Source organism: Zychaea mexicana (assembly GCF_025766255.1).
Source record: "Zychaea mexicana strain RSA 1403 chromosome Unknown BDB00scaffold_14, whole genome shotgun sequence".
NCBI classification, from domain to species: domain Eukaryota; kingdom Fungi; phylum Mucoromycota; class Mucoromycetes; order Mucorales; family Lichtheimiaceae; genus Zychaea; species Zychaea mexicana.
This window is the reverse complement of record NW_026516677.1, coordinates 158831-181830: the sequence shown is the minus strand read 5'-3', so window position 1 is coordinate 181830 and position 23000 is coordinate 158831. Positions and strand designations below refer to the sequence as shown.

The following is a 23000-nucleotide window of genomic DNA, read 5'->3' as shown; positions in this document are numbered from 1 at the left end:
TGTTTCTCTTCTTTACTTGTATATACTGCTATGGGTTATGCAACCTTAGACGCCGCACTTGCTTTTCCAAACAATGTGCCACCTACCAAATCGCACATTGTTATAACCGACACACTTAAATCGAACGGAAACTTTTTGATTCATCACTTCGTGGGCAACCACCTCAAAGCAGATCGACACGTTATCCTGATCGGCCTGTCTCAAATCTTTAACCATTACTTTCTCATTGGCAGGAAACTGGTACAATTAATCCAAGTTTTTTTCGATTGTTTCGTCGTATTAAATATATTTCAATATATTTCATGGATTTTTGCAGGGTATCAACCTACAAGCGTACAAACAGTCGGGCCACTTTAGCTTTGTCGACGGCTTAACACATATCAATCCATACACACAAGGGTCACCCTACCCACCCAAGGGCACGCCTAGCACACCGACGGATACGCTTGATGGATCTTCACAGCCAAGCAACACCAACGTCCTCTTGTCGTTCTACCAAGTTATTCGTCGCCATATTTTACAAAGCAAGACACATCCACTATTAATTCTGGACGATGCGAGCGTGTTGCTGATAACGGGCTATGGACTTGATTCGGTATGCCAATTTTTGCACAAACTCAAGGTTTTAATGGCCAGTGTCGGTGGCACCTTGATTACAGTAGTCCATGCAGACGAAGAAGGAGCCGATGATACAGAGCAGGACGCGTTTGTAAAGTCTGTCGTTGCGAATAGTGAACTTATTCTACAGGCAGAGGCTTTGGGAAGTGGTTTAGCTCGGGATATCCATGGACAGGTAACGGATTACACTTGTTGTTATTGATCATTTTTATGGAGGGTTTAATGCTTAACGAATTCAACATAGCTATCCATCTTGCATGGCCCACAATATGTACCCAAATCGACAGTTACAGCGGCTCAGGAACTGCATTACAAGATTCTGGATAACAATGCAGAATTTTTTGCAAAGGGCATATCACAAGTGTAGAATAAAAGCTGATAGTTCATCCACAAGAGCAGGACATATTTCTGCATCTATGGTTTACGCTGTTTATCCTTCAGCCAAGTCAACCTCTTGTGTATTCTTTCAAATTAAAAAGAAACCAGGACCGTATCCTACATGCGCATATCTGTAATGTACAAACTAGCCTTGACAAGCTGTTGGCGCGCAACATTCCTACATATCACATTTTGATTTTCCACAATGACTTCAGACTTTTCCATACCCATTGGATGGCCAAAGCCTCTCATGGAGCTCATGGTGCAATTGTGGATTGTTCTCTCTACTTTAAAATCAATTAAATGTTCATTTTTACCTCATAACGAAAATGCTCAATAAATTCCCCAAACCAGTGATTAAATGTTTCATCACGAAGCCTCGTTGAGACGCGGTGTGCTCCGACCCGGCTCCAACCTCCCTTGGAATCTAACACTTATAACATGGGTCTTTCAATTCTTGCAACGAAAGAGGCACACATACATATTTTTTTTTCGTTAATCCTTTCTCTTCTTGTTATTTTTTTTTTGGCTATACGGCATGGGTATACAGAAGCAAAAAGTATCAGTTATTGGTTCTGGCAATTGGTACGTTATAGAGAACGCCATCCATCATCTTTTTGAACACAAGTCAGTACATGGGTAACATAAAAATGCTACTGTGGCCGCCTATTAGGGGATCCGCAATTGCCCGGCTTATCGGACAGAACGTCAAGAAGCATTCCGACATGTTTGAGGAAACCGTTCGAGTTTGGGTGTTTGAAGAAGAAGTCAATGGCAGAAAACTGACAGAAATCATCAATCATGATCACGAGAATGTCAAGTAAGCAAATTGGCTTTTTCCTCTCTTGAAAGAAAACAGTCAGGCTCGAACTACGCGAGTGCTGATTATATGATTTTTTGCGTAGATATCTGCCAGGGATCCAACTCCCAGACAATGTGGTTGCATTATCCGATGTACGAGAAGCAGCACGCGATGCAAATATCCTAGTATTTGTACTGCCACATCAGGTAAAACTAGGGTGCATTTCGAGAAAGTGATAATTATATAACCTTTGCTTATGATCCTTCTAGTTTGTTTATCGAACCTGCGAGAGTTTACGAGGGGTAGCTGACAGCAATTGTCGAGCCATATCGTTGATCAAGGTTAAGATAATATGATGTATAGTGTCGAATAACCAAGGCAGTGACTAATATGTCCGAGCTTTATCGCTACAGGGCCTAGATTTCCGAGATGACGAAATTCTACTATTCTCTGACGAAATATCTAGAATTCTTGGTGTTGAATGTTCTGCATTAAGCGGTGCTAATCTTGCTTCAGAAGTAGCCGAAGAAAAGTATGGTGAATCAACCATTGGTACAAAAAATTTAGATATCGACGGCAAAATTTTGCACAAGGTTAATGAAATGACTTTATATATATGATTAACGGCAAATACTCTACTTTTTTAAATGTACTAAGTAACGTATTGATTATGTGATATTTTTCCCTTACAGCTATTCCATACCGATTACTTCAACATCTCTGTGATTGGAGACTATACGGGACTTCAAATCTGTGGTGCGCTGAAAAATGTAGTGGCTATTGCTGCCGGTATTAGCGATGGATTAAAGTAAGAGCATGGCATCGAAGAGATAGTCTTAAGACAACGGGGTCAGTGAAACCATGCTCTATTAACGAAATGGTACAATTAGATATGGTAACAACACGAAATCGGCTTTTATTCGACGTGGTTTGTTGGAAATGCGGAAGTTCGGCAAGACATTCTTTGGAGGTGTTCACACTGAGACATTCTTTGGTAAGTTGAAAGATGGGCTGGAATATTTTTTATTGTCGGAGACAACAGAGTGCATAGCTAACTATTTATTGCCTATAAAAGAATCTTGCGGCGTTGCGGATCTGATTACTACTTGCGCTGGTGGAAGGTTAGACACCTGTTTATGTTGTGCTCCGGGCAGTAAATGTTTTATTATGTAAAACTAAGCGAAGTTTATTTTTTAATCTAGGAATCGTAAAGTAGCTGAAGCATTTATTGGTTCGAACAAGGTAAAGTTTTACCAACGATCAAACTCCTAGACTCGATATATATATATATATATCACTAACGAATTACAATATATTTTGCTGGTTTTACATCTTTTACCATTAGACTATCGAAGAAGTAGAAAAAGAGCTACTCAATGGCCAGAAAAGTCAAGGCACCACTACCGCCCTTGAAGTACATCGATTTTTGGAGGCCAAAAAGATGACAAATGAGTATGATATATAATCACAAAGACATACAACTATAATGAGTAAAATCGGGTTACTAATTATTTTACGAAACTCTTTTCTTTGTTAAGGTTTCCCTTGTTGACATCTGTCTATAAAGTTATCTATGAGCGAGCACCAGCTGAATCTATCATAGATGCGCTTCAGCACTGAAATATAGAATAAAAAATTTAAAATGAGTATATATGGTATTATGACCATAGTACATTGAGTAAACAGTGATCGGTTTAATCAAATAATAGTTATACCATTGAGCCCACTCTCCAAATGAGACCAATCGCTATCCACTCATGTAATGCCTTTCCTCCATCTTTCGACAACGAATAATGTGCGTCTGTCTCTATAGTGACAGCCTAGTCAATAACACTTTTTTTAATTCGAAAAAACGCTAACACGGGAGTAACGCCAACATACAGCAACAGCTACAAGAACATACATTAGAGGCTGTTTAAGGCTGTCATGGAACGATGTGTGCTAGATATGGTAGTTGGTGAAACAGAAAAGGTGAATCTTTAATATTAAATGTCGTCAATGCAACGTTGCATGACGTTCCACCAGCTTACATTCGCAATATCTAGACACGGGTCTATTACTATGTCTTGGAGCACACTGCATTTGGCTGCCTTACCACAGGCGTTACTAAGAGCAGCATCCCGCCATGATAATCACCACTTTACTAAAAAGCGACCTAGTATCATCATAGCACCCCAGAATGCTACAGGAGCCATTTTGGCATCATAATAGACCTTGGCGCTGCTTTGTCATCGTTCAAACCATGATCACGCCAGTAAACCAACTATAACTACTCACTTAAGATCTCTTTTAAATTTACATTGAAGTGATAAGCTAGCATCCTATTTACTTTTGTCACCGTTAAATATTGTTGTAAGGGAGAAAAAATTCCTTGTTTGCTTTAGGAAACATTAAGCAAGCATCTTTCCTCGATGTAGCTGCAATCATTGACATGCTTAACACAAAACCATCGCAACCACTTTATAAATAATGAGCCTTGTAATAATTTCAACAAGTGTAGTAATGATTATCAAGGCCCTTTTATATCGTATCAAATATCGAAGCAATGTCAGCTGACCTGAACAGAAATGTCGGGATTCTTTCATGCCTACAGGATTATTCTAATTCTGTATTCTCGTTGACTTGAACAATGGCCACGAAGAACGATGTTTCAGCCGAACGAGTAAAAGCACTCAAACAGAAACGAAGAGCAAAAAAGAAGGCGAGAAAGCATCGCAAAGATTCTGCCGTCATCGCTACTCAAGGAAATGAACAACCTAATGTTTGTACCAACGTTGGATCGATCGACTCTTTTCTTTTTCTTTATACTGCGTTCCTTTGTCTTTCTATACCCGAATGCTCATTTGACTTTTCAAAATGTACGTAGCAACAAGACAATGACGACAGTATCGATAATGAACCGCTAGAAATCGATACAACGATCTTGCAACATTTCTCACGCGTTCTTGATCACTTTAATCTTCCTGCGCCTAACAATACAACAACACCGGCCCAAGGCGTCAACGCTAACTATAATCTTGATGACGTCGAGCACACTACTCACCAAAACGAAGAGCACAATGAGGAACCGCGTGTCTCGAAAAAGCGGATAAGAAAACTGACACAATTGAAGGTTGATGAACTGAAGCAGTTGTCCGATACGCCCGATGTCGTCGAGCCGTGGGACGTGACAGCCATGGATCCCAAGCTCTTGGTTTCTTTAAAAGCCTACCGAAACACCATCCCGGTGCCAAACCACTGGTGGCAGCGCAAACCTTACTTGCAACGTCGTAAAGAAAGGAAACGATGGGAACTGCCAGGTAAAGAAAGAAGATTGCCGGTTTTTTATGCTGTTTACCCATCAGTCGCAAAGAAGGAATAAGGACTCAATCTGTTTTATTAATCTAAAATGACAGAGTTCCTCAAGCAAACGGGAATTGCAGAAATCCGTGACAGTATCAAAGAAAAAGAGGCAGCAGCCAGGAGTGGTGCAAGACGACGAGCACGTCTCAATCCAAAGCTGGGCAAGATGGATCTGGATTATCAAAAGTTGCATGATGCATTTTATCGATTCCAGACCACACCTAGACTAACGAGACATGGCGATTTGTAAGTATTGCTCGCTCACACGTACTCACAAGTACTACTCTAAGGCTATAACCATTAAATTCCTTCTACGCAAAACAGCTGATGCTAAAAGTTTAAACTCTAGGTATTATGAAGGGAAGGAGAACGTAAACCAGTTTAAACCGGGTAAATTATCGGCGTCATTAAAAGAGGCATTGGATCAAACTGATCCACCGCCGTGGTTATTTGGTATGCAACGCTATGGGCCACCGCCGAGCTATCCACATCTTGTGATACCCGGTGTCAATTCACCGATCCCAATAGGAGGTCAATGGGGCTATCAAAAAGGGCAATGGGGTCGTCCTCCGGTTGACTCGGTATGCATAACTTTTAACTCTGTATAATTTAGTCATTTTCTGACATCATTGCACTATGTTTCCTAGTTAAATCGTCCACTCTATGGTGATGTATTCGCAGTGTCATCATGTTCTCAAGAAGATCAGAGTGAGGTAAGCGAATGGATTAGCAGGCCGCATGCGATGGGGATATGGAAAACTCACTATGATTTTAGATATCAAGGGTGGATCGCACCTTGTGGGGTGAACTCGAACCTGAGGAAGGGGATCAGATTACATTGGCTAGTGACGAAGAGAGTGACGACGAAGCTACAGGTACACAGGACAATTCAATGGCTGATGAAGACGAATATCTGAGTGAAATTACAGTGCCTGATGCCATTGAGCTACGGAAAGTACCATCAACCATCACCAAAAAGGACAGCGACGGCATCGACGATAGCAATGGCAACCTACTATACCGACTGCTTCCCCAGATCCCCAGTACCTCTTCGTCCGACTTTATACCATCACAGCATACATATCAAATACCATCACAAACACCAGCAACAGAAACAACAGTGTTGCCATTATCATCATCGTTAAAGCGATCTACTATTGCGGGACAAGATGTAGACGTTAGTATCGAGGATCCGAGCCAGCTGGAACAAAAGGCGACGCTACACATGAAATATGATCAAGCACAGCAAGAGCGACAGACTCAGTACGAAGATCTGTCCGACATGTATTTAGAGCACGCGAGCAAACAAGCCAAAAGACAAGAAAAGCGTGAAAGAGACAAAGTGGCCAAGCGGAAGGATATCTAGCTTTTGAAGATATCTGCCATTTTTTATTACGTGTAGTAAGCTGCACTCATCCTCCCACATTTATTGCATTGTTTATATTTTACTAACCATTTGGAAGAAGCTTTCGCAGTTTCTGACTTGTATACAGTTTTTACTTGTAAATAAATATTATTGCTGCGTGTAATAGGTAACGCCGTGTCATCAGCTACGACTAGATAAGTGCGTCTTATTACTCGGAAGGACTTTCCTGGCTATGTTGCTGCTTCGTAAACAAGGAGAAAACTCTGGGGTGACAGATACACAATGCGCTACTGATCTATCAACCCTTATTCTTTGTGAAACCTACGAAAAGAAGGCATGGCTAACGTTTGTGTGCAGCCTATGCGATAGTGCCATACAAGATAAATATTTCATCTCCTCACACAGACACGGAAACTAGTGTTTTACAAGGGACTCAGTATAGTCCAGCACGTGTATCATATGTACTTGCCAAGGCGGTCGGGACATTTAAGAAGCCAACGATAAAGTATGATACCTGAATTAAAAGGAGCCATAAAAAAAGTGACAAGTAATGTCGCGTTCCAAGGTTCCTGTGACCTTTTGAGATGCATTGTGAGCCAACGGATAGGTCACGAGGGAAAAACAAATGGATGCGACTGGCTTAAAGCAAGGGCCTGTGTAACCCAGCACAAAACACTGAAATTGTTTACATGCTTTGAAGGGACCCTTTGTTTGTGGATGCTTAAGCTGGTAGTAGTCTTCTCGAGAGCCAGTTTGCAAGAGGAAAATCAAACGGATTGTGTATGGAAAGGTTGGTGAGATGACATCATTTACGGTTACTGTCGCTTGCTGCCCTTTTTGTTTCTAAACGGTCAAAACAGCTGCCAGCAGCAATACAGATCAGAAAGAAGAGCACCGCATACATAAAGCTCCGCTTTGGCACTGCATACCTTTCTTTTTCTCTCTCTCTCTTTTATCTTTTATTTTTTTTCTTTGCTGGTTTTTCCCTTTTCCCTCCATTAACCTCGGGGATCCCACAACGTCATGAAGTTCGGATCACAACTAAAAGACGCCATTTACCCGGAATGGCGTGAATACTACATTGATTACGACGGACTGAAAAGGAAGCTTCGAAAAGCCGAGAAAGACCGACCGTTTACTGAAAAAGATGAAACCGAGTTTGTTGAAGTTCTAGACAGCAACCTGGAAAAAGTAAGTGGCAGTCTTGCTGATGGGCTCAAGGGAAGGGCTGATATGGCAATTGCTCAGCGGTGTGCTTGTTGGAAGTGATGTGTATCGTGTTTCTGTCTTGCTTGTATGATGTCTTGTGCTGTGTTAGCGTGAGGGCGTTTCCATTGGAGGGCGAGGGTGTGTCGCGCGAGTGTTTGGATGGATTCTATTTACCCAGCGCGACCCATAACAATAACACAAAAAAAACTATTGTGTCGTTTCAGATTTATGCGTTCCATCAACAGAAATTGGAAGAAATCACCAGCCGTATCGACTCTTGGGACCAGGTCATCGCCTCTCAGCCTGAGCCATCCGAAATGACCCGCGTCCAGGAAAACATCAACGAGATTGCTGACGACGTCAACCGCCTGGCACGCTTCTCTCGCCTCAACTACACCGGCTTTCTGAAGATCGTAAAGAAGCACGACCGCCACACCAACTACATTTTGCGCCCGATGTTCATGGTCCGACTGAACCAATGCCCTTTCTGGAAGCAGGACGACGACGCATTGCTTATCAAGCTCTCGGAATTGTTCAGCAAAGCACGCCAGGGTGGAAAGGAGATGTCGTTTAAAAAGCCTCTCACCGTCAAGTCGCAAGAAAGCAGCTCAACAGTAGCAGCAGCAACAGCAGCAGCAATAGATCGCCGGCGCAACACAGTGATGAAACGGTTTTTCGTCCACACAGATAACATCCTGGAACTCAAGACATTCGTACTCCGGCATTTGCCCGTCCTCGTCTATCGCGACAACAGCCTCAAGCAAGACAACATTGACCCGCCCATCTCGTCGCTCTATCTCGACAATGCCGCCCTTGACACATACAACTCCCGCATCGAATCAGCCGAGGGCTCCCAGGTGATCCGTCTGCGATGGTACGGCAGTGCCAAGAACAACACGACCATTGCTGTCGAGCGGCGAACGCTGGCTGACGAGGAGCACAGGGAGTTGACCGATCGCTTTGTGATCAAGGATAAGTACGTGGATGGGTTCTTGCGTGGCGAGCAGACGTTTATCGAGAAATCCGTCGCAAAGATGCGCAACAAAATGGGCAAATCCGAACAGGACGTTGCACGCTTCGAGCAGCTTGCTAAAGATGTCCAACGCATGGTGATGGAGAACCACATGCATCCAGTACTGCGCACCTACTACCGACGCACAGCCTTCCAGATCCCCGGCGACACCCGCGTTCGTATGGCACTCGACACGGATTTGTGCTTTATCCGCGAAGACTCGGGTCTGTTTGCTGATGACAAGACAGTCCGTCGCCCAGAGGGTCAGTGGCATCGCACCGATGCCGACATTGAGTATCCTTTCCCGAAACTCGCCTCGAGCGAAGTCAATCGCTATCCTTACGCTACCTTTGAAATCAAACTCGACCTGCCGCCGGGTACGCCAGAGCCTGAATGGATCGTGGACTTGGAGGAAAGTGGTATTCTTGAGGAAGCGCATCATTTCAGTAAATTTGTGCATGGCATTGCACTCATATTCGATGCCCGTGTGGCACTGCTTCCATACTGGCTTGCTCAAATTGACGAAGACGTGGTCGACCAGCTGCCTGTGCTACCATCGCAAACACCGTCTGTCACAAACAAATCGTCCAAGGGCAAGGATAAGGCCTCGCCTCCTTTGACCTTGGTCGCAGGTGACGAACAAGAGGACGAACGGTATACTCTGCCTCAACGTTCCTCGATTACTACCACACCACCCTCTGCAGCTGCTACGGAACGCACTTTGTTGCTAGGACACCGTGGCTCCAGTGGAATTACTCGTTCGTACATGGGCATCAACAATGCACCAGCTGACGGTGCTTCGACATCGGCTGCTGCTGTCGCCGCGCAAGACGAAGCATCAGAACCAGTAGCACAAAAGTTCGGCCAAATGTGGAAGCAATGGATCGGCAAGGACGACAACAGTGAGCCATCCCGTGAGCCCGTAGTGTTGCCACCTGGTGTCAGAGTGCCCAAAAAGGTGGTGACGCCACTGCGCGTGGAGCCCAAGGTGTTCTTCGCCAACGAGCGCACGTACTTTTCGTGGATGTCGCTCGGAACACTCCTCTCTACATTCTCGCTCGCTCTGTTCAATGCTGGCGACGCCGTCGGCAAGGTCAGCGGCGTCATCTATACCCTCGTCTCGCTGTCCACCTTGATCTATGGCGTAGGTCTCTACTATCGTCGTCGCGAGCTGATTCGCTCTCGGTCGCCAGGTCCATATGATGAGATCGCGGGACCCACTGTCATTTGCTTTGCGTTGATGTTTGCGGTTGGACTGAATGCCTACCTCAAGTTCACCGTGCACTCGCCATCTCTGTTCTATTTTTACTAATAATCTGCATCATGTATAAACCATCTTCTATCATTTGCTTTTTGCTTTCCTCTATGCTGTATGTACAATTATATCATTTGTTCCCTTACTCTTTCTCTCTCTCCCTCTCTCTCTCTCTCTGCTTTCGTTCGTCACACCTCTCGCATCCAATCGCTCGCAAAAGAAAAGCAGAATCATCTTAATAAAAAGGCTCAAAAAGTGTATATCTAACTCTATTCAATAACGTTCAATAATGGCTATTGCTGCCGATCGGCACGGAGTCGCTTCAAAGATTGATCAGCTTCCTGCACTACATCGATACTCTTGTGTTCCTGTCCATGCTTCTTCGCCTTGGCATAAAACACCATTGCTCCTGCCTTATCGTCTAGCTGTTCGTGGATCATGCCCAAGTTGTATAATAACACTCCACATGTGTCGTCGCATACTTCGCCATCCTTATTGGCCTTGCGCGTGTTTGGATTCTGCGCTAATTCGACGCCTCGCTCGGCCCAGTTCTTTGCTTCCTCCATTCTACCCATGGCGGCAAATCCTTCGCTCAAGTTGTTCATGATTACCGTTGCGTGACAACTGTCTACACCTGCCAACGTCAGTGCTTGAAGATACAGTGGCATAGCATAGCTTTTGGTTCATATTAGCCAATCTGTAAGGACTTTAAACACTCCAACAACCACTTTTCCTTACGTGTATTTGTTACGATCTGCATAAAACCGACCCAGCGTCTCCAACGAAGAACCCAGCTCCGTATGTGTCAACCATGTAGGCATGTGCTCCTTGTCGAATATTCTCTTGTCTCCGTCATCACCATACTCGGATGTGGGCTTTGACGAGATGCGCAATAAATGTTCAACCGACCAAGTGTACCAGCGTTCAGCCTCCTCGTCCCGTCGCATTACAGCATGGATATCACCCAACTTTTGCGCAATACCGACAACCTTCTTTTGTACAACAGGATCCAGTGCGCTTATATCCACGTCAAACATGGCTGCATCCGGCTTCTTTTCTCCTCCTCCTTCTGCGTTGCTGTTCTCCAGCCCAAGCAAGTGGCGCATGGCCAGTGTCAGGGTCTGTTTGGCTTCAGGATGTCGACCCAGGGACTCAAGCAACGTGCCCAATTGAATCATAATGCCTGTCAGTGGTGCACCGTCGGTCTCCAATTCTGGCGACTCGACACCCAACTGCAGTGCTTCGCGGAAGTATTTGAGTGCCAAGGGAATATCTTTTTTGTTTTGGTAGTAGAGTGCTCGTCGTAGGGCGTGTCGCACAGGGGGTGGATATTTTTGCAGGTCGGATAAAAAGTATTCGTACAATCCGACACCGAGACAAAGCAATGCTGTCAGTGTTAAAAGAGCTGGGATCGGGTGGAACGGAATTGTTCGTACGCGTGGTGTGTTAGCCGAAGGTCGTCGTCCACTGCTACTCATGGTGCGACGAAAGGCCATTGGCACTGTCGCAGGGATCGGGCGCATGCGTATTACTGGAGGAGCTGCTCGCACAGTAGGCAGTGAGATTCGCGATCCTCGTGTCAATAAACGAAATGTCATGGAAGTAGAGTACTGGTTGTATGTGTATTGAATCTGGAAGAGTTAGAGCAGGGCAGCCTGAATTTAGAGTTAGTCTATGCGGGCTCACAAATTCCAAAGTACTCATTTGTCTTTTTTGGTCAATTTTTGCTATCTACATAAATTCATCGTTTCATCCAACAAGGCTCCTTCCCTGGTATCCTCGTACATATTTGTGGATATACACGAGCCAAGCATTCATACACTTTCGCATGTTGTTATGAACGAGCAAAGCGGAAGAAAGGGCATATCTACACTTTATTTTGTTGTTGGTTAATAGTAAGCACCAGACCGTGCATAGTTTGCGCTATGTTCTTCTTCTTGAGTGGGACCGAATCGAGGAGACGGAAGTTGGTATCGTTTCATTTGCAAAACACCTCGACCATTGGGAATAATCCGCAGCAAGTCCTGGCGTGAGGGTATATTTTGATATGTCACCTATTTCTCCCCATGGAAAATAATGGATGAGACTACTATTTTGTGGTTCCAAACCAAGACGCATCCCTCTTTTTAGACGTACCGTATCATTGATCATTGTGAATTTTTGTAATAACTCAGAAACCGCCTCCTCCTCTTTAAATGCGCGTGAAGCTACTGCAGACTTGCGCAAATGCGGTTTAGACAAACTCGAGTGCTGTATCGATCTTAAATCCGCTTTACATTCACGGAGGAATCCGACTGCTTCACCCATTTTCCTAGAAAAAGCAGTAATCCACTTTGGCATGAGTCCACACATACTACCCTTCTTTCTTTGTCAATCCATTAATATCTTTCCAAGAATATACTTGCTGGTTATCATTCGCATCCAGAGCAAGGTACTTTTTTCCCATTGCCTAAAGAAATTAATGGTTTGAGTTTTCCCCACCGATATACGCCCATCCTATTCCAGAAATTGATTTCTACCTTGTAAAACTGCGCTCCATCGAAAATGTATTTCTTGAGATCTGTTGATACTTCTTGCGTTCCACTGATGGATGAAACAAGTCCATAAGCCATCTCATATTGTCCCGCCACGCCGATATAGAGCTTCGCAACGAGCGATTTCGATACATTTCCCGTTAATAAGGCCTTATTGATCGCAATGTATTGAGCATCCGCAAGTGCCATCCTAGTATGACAGTAAACAGATAAGTTCATTCTGGCCATGTCCACCACAAGAGCAAAACAGATGATGCTTATTACTACTTTGATAGTGCGACCGGCAGTTCCTTGATGGTTTCCACAGGTCGACTCTCAGGTGCTTGTTTCCATTTGGGAATCACCTCATATGCAACGTAATTGAACACACTAGCTGCCGTATTTAGAGAGTCGGCTGCCTGAAGAAGAAGAAGTTGACATAAGTAAAGACACGGGATAAATTCCTCACACAAAGATCAGCATAAATTACCATGTTCGTCATACCTTATTATACTGCGCCGATGCTGTACTAGACCCTTCTTGTATCGTTTTGAAGATGTCATTGCTTTGCATAGAACATGCATAACCATAGGTCATCAGGACAAACAAAAGTTCATAGTAGATGTCTTGACACGCTATCCGCGGAGCATTACTACCAGTGTGAATAATATGGTCGCTGAGAGTAGATCGCCAAGAAGTCTCTGGAACGGAAAAAAAAGCTTAAAACATTAGGAATATTCTTCTGCTTTACTGGCGCACGCCCCACAATCACGTGTCTCAACGGCATTTCCTAGTTACCAATACTCTTTTTCAGCTTGAGTTCTCCGGATTCAAGGCAGTTGATAACGCTAATTAGGTATGGTAAATAGTCTTCAATCGTCTAATAAACAGCGTACACATGGTGATAAGCATATGACTTTCTTTTTGGTCTAGGGTTTTTCCACTATGTATGCAACTCAACCGATTTTTGTAGTCAGCCATACTATGGACTTCCTTCTCCCTTCCCCTTCTCTCTCTCTCCCCTGCTCTTTGTGATATGACCAAACACACATATCATATTCAATGTAGATACTCACATTCACAATATGACGATAGTCGCGTTCTTCCTGAGCTTCTTTCTTCAATTCTTTTAGTACTGTCCTAATCCTGCCTCGTTGAGCGGTTGCATCAGAAATTTCGGACGAGTACGATCCAACGTCTTTGAGGAACTCGACAAATGACATTGCGCCTGTCGTCGGTAGCGAATATGTATAACTCATTTTTGACTTTCCCTCTCGACTGACGACAACTCCCCTTTGTAAATGGTATGTTCAGGTGCAAGTTCGGGTCGCTGCTGCCAAGCTTTGTGTAAACCGAGGATATATGTAGTAAAAAAAAGGGCGCGGATACACAAAAAGCCGGAACGGAGTTTCAGGAACATTTAGGCAGGAGGGAGGACCAGGATAAGAGTACAAGGTATGAATGCATCTTGTTTATTGTTATTTACTAGGCAATCAATGTCATCTTTTAAACGGCGTAGGATGCTTTGAGGTGATTATAGGGTTAAATGACCATTACAATCTTTGATGATTACGAGAAACATTTCGTAACAAAAAAAGGAGTTATAAGAAATATTAGCGTTAAGTGATACGCTTCTTTATCTTCTCAATGTGTATGATGATATCATCCTAAAGTTGTTTGATGAGCATTTACTTATTCGCTTCCTCACTTTATGACATTCCAAGCAGTTAATTAGGTAAAACTTAGATACGTATTAAACATGGCGAACGTGCACGTCGGTTTGTACGCTTTTTGAGAAACCACTAAGCAGCAATAGGCGAAAAGCATTGACGTTCCATTTTTCAATGTATGTCTGTTCACGCTACACCGATATTTTGTTCATTTATGCACTATCACTGACCTTAAGCTTTTGGAAGCTTCATCGATTCTGTCGTACAAAAACCCTATTTTTGGAAATCTATTTGTTACATTTTACGCGTAACAACCGACCAGAAGTGATCAACTGAATTGTGGCCTGGCGAGCATAAAAAGATTAATAGCACAGTGCTAGCCTCGAGATGCTTTATAATTGGATAAGCGCTGTTATTATTTGTGTAATTAAAGATGACTATAACAGCTCTGCTGCTATAATAAATGGATATTGTATACTAATCAAAAAAACTTTCTAATACAAGGATGAATTTCCTGATGGTTGTACCACTAAATTGCTATAATCCTCTGACGAGGAGTTATGCAGGCCTAAACTATATGCTCTAAACTTGTTGAGACGATCTTGCGCTCGGCGGGATCTGGATCGAAATGGTACACCTTGCAAAAATTTGTTGCGAATAGGTCTATCTGAAAAGGACGAACTAGTCGATGCAGGCTGCTGTTGTGGTTGTTGGCGTGTAGCACTAGTAGCGATGTCTGTGACAACGGGAATGACAGGCTCTTGTACCGTGATAGAGACTATTTTACAGTAAAGATTTAACAGTTAGTTCAATGCCTTAGGGCTAAAATGATAGCAGATTACACTTACTTTGCCGTGCAGCAGCTTCTATTTTTCTGTGGCGATGATCTATCAATGGTTCGTATCGAGCGATCGGGGGTTGTGGTATATGATCTTTCCATCGTGTTTCACGAGTGTAACCATCTTCACCTGGATTCGTGTTGCCGATACCGATGGTGTTATTTACCGCAACAGGTAATTCTCTGGTGCTGTTGTTGTTGTCACCGTCATCAATCACTATTACAGGCAAGTTGCTTGAGGTAGTAGCACCCGCAATTGTCGTTGCTCGTTTTTTACGGGGGTTCAGGTAACTTTTTTCAGAAATTGTCGATCTGATAGAAAGTGATGATGAGCGCGGTTGTCGTCGTGTAGTGCTAGCAAAACGAGTAATCCCAGCAAATGGGAAAAGCTCAGCTGGACCAGGTTCCATAATATTTGCTGTTTCACCATGAGCCATCCTCGTTGTTCCCGACGATGACAACACGTCCTTATCTTGTTCCTTAGCGGTGCCTTGTTTCCGTTGACTAAGTTGGAGTAAAGCCACGCCTGAGCAGATGCAGAAGAAACCTTGGACAACTGTAACAATCTCCACGGGTGTCGCATCGAATCGTCGATACAGGACGATTGAGCTCACGATCGTCAGTGTCGTAAAGAGCACATAGTAGGTTGGCGTTACGAGGGACGTGTTGAATAAATTTAATGCCTTGTTCAGATATACAATTTCGATCACCAGCGTCACAATCACAATGATGAGCACGATATATATAAAATAGTTGTTGAATTGGTTTGAGACAGTGACCGAGTGCACAATAGCCATGCCCAAGCCTTGCGTAAATACGACAGATATTGCGCCTATGACAGAGCAAATGGTGATGTATACAAGCATATTCTTTTTGCCCCACCGCGGTGCGGCAAAAAAAATAAGACCCAACGCGACTAGAATCAAGAGGGATGCATAAACCAAAAAGCCTATTAAAAATATAGTTGGTGAATAGCTTGTCAGCGGCAAAGAATTCATTGTGCATGGAAAATTGTATGCCAGAATATGAAGCACGAGACGTTACCCACAGAAAGAACGAGCTCTTTAAAAGTCTCGATAGATGTGTCCTCAGCAGCCTCCTCGGGAGCGTGTAGCACAATAACAATCGACCCGACAATACATATAAAGCAACCGATTTTCCCTGTCAGAGACAGTCTTTCTTTCAGAAAGATGGAGGACAGTATAGCACTTGTGATATAGAAAGGCCGATCAGTTCTTAGTTTGTATAATTGATGCTGCTGCTACGTGTAATAATTATTATGTACCTGACAACAACGCTCAATGCACCAAGAGGAGTAACTAGCATTGCCTGTGTGAAAGCGTATGCGACAAAATTGCAAAGCTCCCCAATTACCACTATGGAGCAAATATGTCAATAAGGAAGAGACTGGCAAACCGAGAAGGCCGGGCTCACTGTATGATACTTACTTAGCACCATTCCTGCCCACCACATAGCAGAGGTCAAATATGCGTAACCATCTCCGGCAACTCCTCCTAAAATAAAAACCAAAAGTACGTGACAGTGTCGTTAATAGAGACAAAAACGTTGATTAATCATATTACGGCTGTATATGAGCTGTGAATGGCGAATTCACATACCTGAGCGTTCTATCGATTGAACAAGTCCCTTTTTCTTGAAAACAAAACTAGTGCCGATGAATATACCTATGCAAACAGTTATATACATGTGTCAAGTTGCTGTATCGTCCTGAATCATGCATAACTTCATGTAAAAGAGAGAAACATTATATACCGCTGGCAATGGCCAAGGAAACACCCACTCCTTTATATAGGCCGCTGTTATTCATAGGATATGTCAATGACGCGTCGTCTGCTGATGCTGCTGCTGCTGCTGATAGATCACTCATGTTATAGTAGTAGATATAGTTATAAAACTCACAACACACACCCCTGCAGACAGCTTGAATGTAGGTAAAGATCGATGTTGTTGGGTGGGAGAGAGAGAAAAGAGAATGATGTTTAAAAAAACAATCGAAGCAAAAAAGGGCGCCATGTGCTTATTTTTCTATGTGTAGCAGTATCCATTTTAGGACAGATGTTTTTTCTTTTTAAGATCACAGCAGCCGGCGCACCGTGTGTTCCACCGAGAACACAACATGGCTAATCACTTTTATTATTTTATCACTGAATCGATCTTTTTAGCGTCAAGGGCGGCCGGAATATCTTTATACGATTCTCCATTGCCTTCATCTTTTTAAAATGCGTCTTTTGTGCACACCTGTTTGAAACATTGTGTGTGCATCCTTTGGTTCAAACCTTGAATGTTCACGCTTGTATGGCATTGTGGAAATGCCACCTATATCTGCTGTCAAGTACATAGGAAGCATTCATTCATTATCCGACCTACTATGCACTGGAATGTGTTTGCTGGTTGGATCAATTTCGTATCTGAAACCACGGCGTTATTCAATTCATATCGATCCAACGGCGATATTTGGGGAAAACTAACCTTCTACTTCACTCAAATTCCTACTCCCGCGAACATGGATAGCAATTCTTTGACAGAACAACCTGCTGAACAAAAACCTGATAAGGATATGAATCAGGTATGATTAAAAGCAGAATAGGGAAAGAGGCGTTGATTACTCTCGCTCTGATATAAGTATCACTACAACATATTATAACGACCACAATCAAAAGCTAGCCCAGCAATTAAGAGCACGACTTCAGTACGCACGATTCAAAGTACAAACAGGGATGGCTAATCAAAGCCTGGAACAGATGGAAAATACGGTCGAACGTCGATTATCCAATCTTGAATCGATTAACAGTAACACGAGCGGCAATAAACAAGGTATTGATCCAATGGATCAAGACGGATTCCCGCCTACTCCTCCACGAACGCAACCTCGAAGTAGCCGCAGTGAACGAGAGGAAGAGGAACGAGCAGCTCGTAATCTTATGATGATTTCCTCTTCCCCCGGACGAGCGCCCTCACCACCGCCGTCTAAAAGTGATACAAAACGGCAACGAGGACGTAAAAAGCAAAGTCAGAAACAACAGCAACAACAAGACATAGCTACTACTCCTTCTTCCGCAAGCAGACAACAGCAACAATTGACCAACGCCTATTACAATAGTCCTACGCTTCCGTCTTTCCAAGACGTCGTTGCACGTGTTCCGGACTATGATCGAAAATCTCGTCAGTTTGCTGAATCGATGCATTCGCCTCCAGTCGGAGCTCTACCTGTAGATCCTGGTAGCATATCTACTAGATTCCCTTATTTTCCACCTGTCAATTGGACTGGTGCATTGTCGCCAGTCGATAACTCGACTCATCGTAGCAGGACCCCACCGTCGCCTGGTTACCGTTATGCAAAGAGTAGGCAACGACAGCAAGAACAGCGGCATTAAAAGAGTACAAAATTTATTGTGTTACAAAAAAGCGGGAATAAAGTTTTTTTTGGATTGCCTTTGACACACACAAAATAAAATTATTATTATGGATCGTCAGCATCAACGCGGTAGTAGAGGTGGTCGAGGAGGATCCCGAGGTGGTTTCAATAATCGGAAGCCAAGACACGATCCAAGTATTGGATCTCGACTTCCACAGAAAATTCAGGAAGAATTAGAAGAGCAAGGTATATAAAACTGGTTTTTTTCGTTGTTGATCTCTAGTGTAGTTCAATCGATCTATTCACTAACGTGATCGCTTTGATTCTGCATGTTATTTCAGAAACCGATAAACGTCAATTTACAAAGAACTTTATCAACAAAGTCGGTAATCGCAAAGAATTACGGAAACAGAAACGTGTAGATAAAGGAAAACGAAAGGCAGCACACCAAGCTGGCGTTACTCATGCTGCTCCTGCAGCCAAACGTCAAAAAGCAAACAACAATACCAGCAATGCAAACAATAATCATAATACCACCGCAATTACTAAAAAACAAGTTGACAAAAGACCTGCCGCTGAAGCCCCCACTGTCACTGCTGCCGAATCGAATGGAGCACAAAAGAAAAAAGCAGCCACCACCAAGACAGCAAACATCGATGCTAGTGCACTCAAACGGCTGTCAAAATCAAATCCACACTTATATTCGCTTTTGGAATCCGATAACTTGCTCAATAGTACGAACGATCCAAGTTTTGCTGAGGATGATCGAGAAATTGCCTATTGGGAAAAGAAACTTGGTGTGAGCAAAAAGAAAAGCGGCAGCGGTCTAAAAAAGGCGCTTCAGGACGACGGCTTATTGGAACTTTTCGGTGGCATGGGTGAAGGCGACGAGGAAGATGATGATGATGAAGACATCGATTATCAGGAGTACTTGAAGCAGAAGAGACAGAAGAAGAAGATGCAGCAGGATATTGAAGCACAGGGCGAGGAGGTAATTACCATTTGCTGCTTTTTTGTTGATATAGCAAACGCGCGAGGATCTACTTACTTATCGATTGTGCCGTTACTAGGCTGTGGATGACCTATTTGCTGGACTGGATGGAAGTGAGGAGGAAGAGGACGATGGGGACTTATCGGGAGACGACAGAGAAGAATTGCTCGAAGATGGAGATGCCATGTCTGAAGACGAAGAAGACGACGATGAAAGTGATTCTGATGGGGACCAAGTTGAAGAGTTGGAGGATGAAGAGATGGTCGAAGGTAGCGAAGAGGACGAAGGAGAACTTTCAGAAGAATACGAAAATATGACGGATCCAGAAGAAGAAGAAGGAAGTGAAAACGATGAAAAGGTATACCAAGATAGAACGAAGGCAAAAAGCATCATTTAGTAAGAGCGATGTTTTTGAACTGACACTAATCTGAATGGACGTTTAAAGGAAATTGAATCCAAGGAGCCAGAAACGCCAACGCCAGCAAAACCAGCTGCTGTCAGTGCAGCTACGAAATACGTTCCTCCCCATCTTCGAAAAGCCCCTGCGACCAAGTCAGAACAGCAGATCAAACTCCATCGACTTTTACAAGGTCAACTTAACAGATTGAGTGAAAGCAATATAGAAGCTATTCTGTTACAGATTGAAGAATGTTACGAAAGTTATCCTCGTCATGGTACGTATTTTCCCTTTTGCTGTGGGTTCTGTTGTATTGTAATTTGTTGGAATATTGTTGTAACCCTACTTCTTTTTTACGATAGACGTAACGTCGACTATCACAAACATTATTCTGGACTCTATCGCACAAAAGTCCAACCTGCTAGATTCCTTTGTTGTATCGTATGCATCTATTGCAAGCGGCATCTACAGACTTAAAGGTGTCGATTGTGGTAAGTTTTAATGGTTGCATAGTGCTTGGGACCAGTATATATCGGGTATATGAGTGGTGAAGAGTTAGATGCTAAGATAGATTCCATTTTTTCTGCGGTAAATAGCTGCATTTTTCGTTCAGAGCTTGGTCGAGGCATTTGAAAAAGAATACAAAAAATGCCAGGAAGCAGCAGCGCGCGGTGAGAGTTTGAACGACGAAGTGACCCCTGGTGCTCGAGAAGCCAAGAATTTGTTGACGCTTTTGCTCGAACTATACAACTTTCAAGTGGTTGCTTGTGTCTTGGTATACGACATTGTCCGCGTTCTGATTGGCCATCTTGACGAATACAGTGTGGAATTGCTTCTTAAAATTGTAAAAAGTAAGAGCAGAAAATGAAGGGGAAGGGGACTTACGAATCTGAACGCTGCGTTTCTCTTACGGAAATGTTACTGACATGTAAATGATGATAATGACAAATAGCTGCGGGTGCCCAGTTACGTGCAGATGATCCAGCAGCTTTGAAAGATATCATTGATGAAATTCAAAAAGAAACGGCCAAGCGTGATCCAAAGACTATTTCGTAAGTCCTTCTTTTTGTTGAATGCGCACTAGATCGCACTCGTTTTAACAAATGGCCAATATCTAACGCAATGGTCAAATAGGACTCGTCACAAATTTATGCTGGAGACACTCGCTAACATCAAAAACAACAAGATAAAGAGTGGGCCTACTGCCTCAGGACAGGCCGATAAAGAGCTCGTGAACAAAATGAAGCGATTCTTGAACAGTCTCGGCAAGAAGCGTAGTGTGCAGATTGCTGAACCTCTGCGTGTCAGTTTGGAAGATATCCACCAAATCGAGACAAAGGGTAAGTATGGATTACATGATGTTGAGTTGTTATCCCAAGCATGAAGGGTATAAGAAAACGAAACATATCTTATGAAGGCTTCGAACTTTGGTTGCTAATCCAGGAACTCTTGTGTTATAGGTAAATGGTGGTTGGTTGGCGCATCCTGGAAAGATAACTTGGTCGGTACCGAAAGCAAACGCAAGGAACCAGCCAAAATGGCCAAGGATTTGAAGAAGGATCAGTCCATGCAAGCAGCATTGCTTAAATTGGCAAGAAAGCAAGGGATGAACACTGATATTCGACGAAGTATATTCATTACAACCATGAGTGCAGAGGTGAATTATACGCTTTTTTTCTTTTGAGATCATAGTCTTTTCTATATTTTCTGAGTGTAATAACCTTATTTGATCTGCTTGTTCTAGGATTATCTGGATGCATTTGAAAGACTAATGAAACTCGGTCTAAGTGAAGTGCAACAGCGCGAGATTGCGCGTGTGTTATTACAGTGTACTGGCAATGTAAGGCTTTACTTCTTTGCTTTTGCCCCCTTAAGTAAAACTGCTGTAGCTGAACTCGTTGCAATAATTGTTAGGAAAAAACATTTAATCCATACTACATGCTCGTCGCCAAACGTCTGTGCGAGTATAACCACTCATTCAAGGTCACCTTCCAGTACTGCTTATGGGATTTCCTGCGCGAGTGCGGTGAACGAGAAGTTGGCGGTTTAGAACGAACTATGATTGAAAGCGCGGATACGAACAACGATGGATTAAACGTTCGATCCAGTCGCATTGTCAATGTTGCCAAATTCTATGCTGCATTAATAGCACACGAGTGCATGTCTCTCGCGGTGCTAAGAAGTGTCAACTTTATGACGTTGGGGCAAAAGGGTCGATTATGGCTGCAAATACTGTTTATCAACGTCTTCTTGCAGCTCAAGAATGAAGCAGACTACACGCGGGCCGTGGCCACCGTCTTTACCAAAATCATCGAGTTACGGACGCTTGCTCAGGGTATCCTCTTTTTCCTCCAAGAGTCGGTGGTACACAAATGTGCAGGCATTCTGGGTAGCAAAACGGACGTGGAAGTTGTACAAAAAGGTTGCAAGGCTGCAAAGGATACTATAAGCCGGAAATAAATGTTAGCCTAGATGTGTATTCTTTTAAATATTTAATAATCTAATCACTAATGATACAAGGATAACCAAGTTTAGCATTATCTATAATTTGCATCGGTTTGTGCACTACTCCCCCACCTATCGTTACAATTGCGACTATTCTCTTGTCCGTATATCACTCAGAAAAAGTTAGAGCGAAGCTAGCGGATGAAATCGCATGGACAGACAATATATTGAATGTTGAAGCAGAGGATATGTATATATATGTAGCCTGAATAACTCTAAGACAATATATTTATTATCGCATCAGACTAGGAGATTTTTGCGCAAAACGCAAAGAGTTTTATTTTGATGGAGTAGACAGCTTAGTATCAATCCGGAGGTACGAGGCACCACTAAGCGAGACGCCACAACCACCACAACAAGCAGCGCAATCCAAAGCCACAATCGAGATAGGCAAAAGGAGGGTGAAGGATGAGCACGACGTTAAAATAACAAACCGAATGTTTACTTTCGCAAAGCGTAAGGATGAAGAGGAGGAATTTCTGAAAAAGGAACAAGAGAAAAACACAGTTGCAGATGATGAAAGAATTGAATAAATTACTACACACATTATTTTTTGTAAATATACACATTCAAATTCATACATGCACTAAAGTGTACAATTACTACAGCTTGATTGAAGCTACTAATATATGCCCTATTTTTATACAGTTACTATCTTGGCAATTTTGTTGCTGCAGTAGTCCTTCTTACTCCTCCTTTCCATTGTCATTCTCATCACCGTTGGTCGC

At 43.2% G+C, this 23000-nt stretch overlaps 9 protein-coding genes across 9 annotated transcripts; 6 read left to right on the top strand and 3 right to left on the bottom strand.

Annotated features, from left to right (window-relative positions):
- The first annotated feature begins 5 nt into the window (after window positions 1–5).
- On the top strand, window positions 6–1353 carry BDB00DRAFT_971465 (uncharacterized protein). Its single transcript, XM_053129856.1, has 3 exons — window positions 6–240; window positions 317–793; window positions 863–1353. Exons 1-3 carry the CDS (start codon window positions 31–33, stop codon window positions 983–985), a joined length of 810 nt encoding a protein of 269 aa, XP_052982687.1. The 5' UTR covers window positions 6–30; the 3' UTR covers window positions 986–1353.
- A 181-nt stretch (window positions 1354–1534) lies between these two features.
- Window positions 1535–3423, top strand: BDB00DRAFT_945062 (glycerol-3-phosphate dehydrogenase [NAD+]; the record flags this gene model as incomplete). Its single annotated transcript, XM_053129499.1, has 11 exons — window positions 1535–1581; window positions 1670–1816; window positions 1902–2004; window positions 2068–2139; window positions 2212–2391; window positions 2491–2606; window positions 2689–2792; window positions 2874–2919; window positions 3001–3040; window positions 3144–3250; window positions 3337–3423. 11 exons carry the CDS (start codon window positions 1535–1537, stop codon window positions 3416–3418), a joined length of 1044 nt encoding a protein of 347 aa, XP_052982686.1. The 3' UTR covers window positions 3419–3423.
- An 824-nt stretch (window positions 3424–4247) lies between these two features.
- Window positions 4248–6760, top strand: BDB00DRAFT_118136 (uncharacterized protein). Its single transcript, XM_053116126.1, has 6 exons — window positions 4248–4559; window positions 4665–5097; window positions 5194–5386; window positions 5490–5721; window positions 5788–5853; window positions 5916–6760. The coding sequence occupies exons 1-6, from the start codon at window positions 4428–4430 to the stop codon at window positions 6504–6506; spliced, it is 1647 nt and encodes a 548-aa protein (XP_052982685.1). The 5' UTR covers window positions 4248–4427; the 3' UTR covers window positions 6507–6760.
- A 640-nt stretch (window positions 6761–7400) lies between these two features.
- On the top strand, window positions 7401–10145 carry BDB00DRAFT_808832 (VTC domain-containing protein). Its single transcript, XM_053122435.1, has 2 exons — window positions 7401–7697; window positions 7940–10145. The coding sequence occupies exons 1-2, from the start codon at window positions 7530–7532 to the stop codon at window positions 10037–10039; spliced, it is 2268 nt and encodes a 755-aa protein (XP_052982684.1). The 5' UTR covers window positions 7401–7529; the 3' UTR covers window positions 10040–10145.
- Window positions 10146–10275: 130 nt separating this feature from the next.
- BDB00DRAFT_785509 (uncharacterized protein) lies at window positions 10276–11460 on the bottom strand (the record flags this gene model as incomplete). The annotated part of the gene is made up of 2 exons (XM_053120545.1): window positions 10276–10657; window positions 10721–11460. 2 exons carry the CDS (start codon window positions 11458–11460, stop codon window positions 10276–10278), a joined length of 1122 nt encoding a protein of 373 aa, XP_052982683.1.
- A 411-nt stretch (window positions 11461–11871) lies between these two features.
- BDB00DRAFT_869356 (BRO1 domain-containing protein) lies at window positions 11872–13754 on the bottom strand (the record flags this gene model as incomplete). The annotated part of the gene is made up of 8 exons (XM_053126593.1): window positions 11872–12036; window positions 12119–12293; window positions 12418–12431; window positions 12502–12706; window positions 12784–12914; window positions 13000–13196; window positions 13294–13375; window positions 13572–13754. 8 exons carry the CDS (start codon window positions 13752–13754, stop codon window positions 11872–11874), a joined length of 1152 nt encoding a protein of 383 aa, XP_052982682.1.
- Window positions 13755–14206: 452 nt separating this feature from the next.
- On the bottom strand, window positions 14207–17049 carry BDB00DRAFT_118395 (magnesium transporter NIPA-domain-containing protein). Its single transcript, XM_053116127.1, has 7 exons — window positions 16777–17049; window positions 16623–16688; window positions 16452–16517; window positions 16289–16379; window positions 16048–16211; window positions 15014–15952; window positions 14207–14943 (listed from the first exon to the last, which is right to left on the bottom strand). Exons 1-7 carry the CDS (start codon window positions 16889–16891, stop codon window positions 14660–14662), a joined length of 1725 nt encoding a protein of 574 aa, XP_052982681.1. The 5' UTR covers window positions 16892–17049; the 3' UTR covers window positions 14207–14659.
- A 63-nt stretch (window positions 17050–17112) lies between these two features.
- Window positions 17113–18463, top strand: BDB00DRAFT_808776 (uncharacterized protein). Its single transcript, XM_053122434.1, has 2 exons — window positions 17113–17590; window positions 17685–18463. The coding sequence occupies exons 1-2, from the start codon at window positions 17306–17308 to the stop codon at window positions 18396–18398; spliced, it is 999 nt and encodes a 332-aa protein (XP_052982680.1). The 5' UTR covers window positions 17113–17305; the 3' UTR covers window positions 18399–18463.
- BDB00DRAFT_808773 (uncharacterized protein) lies at window positions 18445–22303 on the top strand. Its single transcript, XM_053122433.1, has 11 exons — window positions 18445–18625; window positions 18721–19370; window positions 19450–19728; window positions 19816–20044; window positions 20130–20258; window positions 20364–20618; window positions 20720–20819; window positions 20902–21107; window positions 21228–21424; window positions 21512–21607; window positions 21682–22303. Exons 1-11 carry the CDS (start codon window positions 18487–18489, stop codon window positions 22225–22227), a joined length of 2826 nt encoding a protein of 941 aa, XP_052982679.1. The 5' UTR covers window positions 18445–18486; the 3' UTR covers window positions 22228–22303.
- The last annotated feature ends 697 nt before the right edge of the window (window positions 22304–23000 follow it).

Excerpts from the sequence above, each read along its gene's own strand:
- BDB00DRAFT_971465 (XM_053129856.1), top strand. The coding sequence starts at position 31 with ATGGGTTATGCAACCTTAGACGCCGCACTTGCTTTTCCAAACAATGTG. Across the intron at positions 241-316 it reads TTCTCATTGGCAGGAAACTG|GGTATCAACCTACAAGCGTA; the intron begins GTACAATTAATC and ends GGATTTTTGCAG. Across the intron at positions 794-862 it reads CTCGGGATATCCATGGACAG|CTATCCATCTTGCATGGCCC; the intron begins GTAACGGATTAC and ends AATTCAACATAG.
- BDB00DRAFT_118136 (XM_053116126.1), top strand. The coding sequence starts at position 4,428 with ATGGCCACGAAGAACGATGTTTCAGCCGAACGAGTAAAAGCACTCAAA. Across the intron at positions 4,560-4,664 it reads AAGGAAATGAACAACCTAAT|CAACAAGACAATGACGACAG; the intron begins GTTTGTACCAAC and ends AAATGTACGTAG. Across the intron at positions 5,722-5,787 it reads GTCGTCCTCCGGTTGACTCG|TTAAATCGTCCACTCTATGG; the intron begins GTATGCATAACT and ends TATGTTTCCTAG.
- BDB00DRAFT_808832 (XM_053122435.1), top strand. The coding sequence starts at position 7,530 with ATGAAGTTCGGATCACAACTAAAAGACGCCATTTACCCGGAATGGCGT. Across the intron at positions 7,698-7,939 it reads TAGACAGCAACCTGGAAAAA|ATTTATGCGTTCCATCAACA; the intron begins GTAAGTGGCAGT and ends GTGTCGTTTCAG.
- BDB00DRAFT_118395 (XM_053116127.1), bottom strand. The coding sequence starts at position 16,891 with ATGAGTGATCTATCAGCAGCAGCAGCAGCATCAGCAGACGACGCGTCA. Across the intron at positions 15,953-16,047 it reads AGAGCTCGTTCTTTCTGTGG|GCTTTTTGGTTTATGCATCC; the intron begins GTAACGTCTCGT and ends TATTTTTAATAG. Across the intron at positions 14,944-15,013 it reads AGAAGCTGCTGCACGGCAAA|TCTCTATCACGGTACAAGAG; the intron begins GTAAGTGTAATC and ends ACTGTAAAATAG.
- BDB00DRAFT_808776 (XM_053122434.1), top strand. The coding sequence starts at position 17,306 with ATGTTCACGCTTGTATGGCATTGTGGAAATGCCACCTATATCTGCTGT. Across the intron at positions 17,591-17,684 it reads CTGATAAGGATATGAATCAG|CTAGCCCAGCAATTAAGAGC; the intron begins GTATGATTAAAA and ends CACAATCAAAAG.
- BDB00DRAFT_808773 (XM_053122433.1), top strand. The coding sequence starts at position 18,487 with ATGGATCGTCAGCATCAACGCGGTAGTAGAGGTGGTCGAGGAGGATCC. Across the intron at positions 18,626-18,720 it reads GGAAGAATTAGAAGAGCAAG|AAACCGATAAACGTCAATTT; the intron begins GTATATAAAACT and ends ATGTTATTTCAG. Across the intron at positions 20,820-20,901 it reads CGTGATCCAAAGACTATTTC|GACTCGTCACAAATTTATGC; the intron begins GTAAGTCCTTCT and ends ATGGTCAAATAG.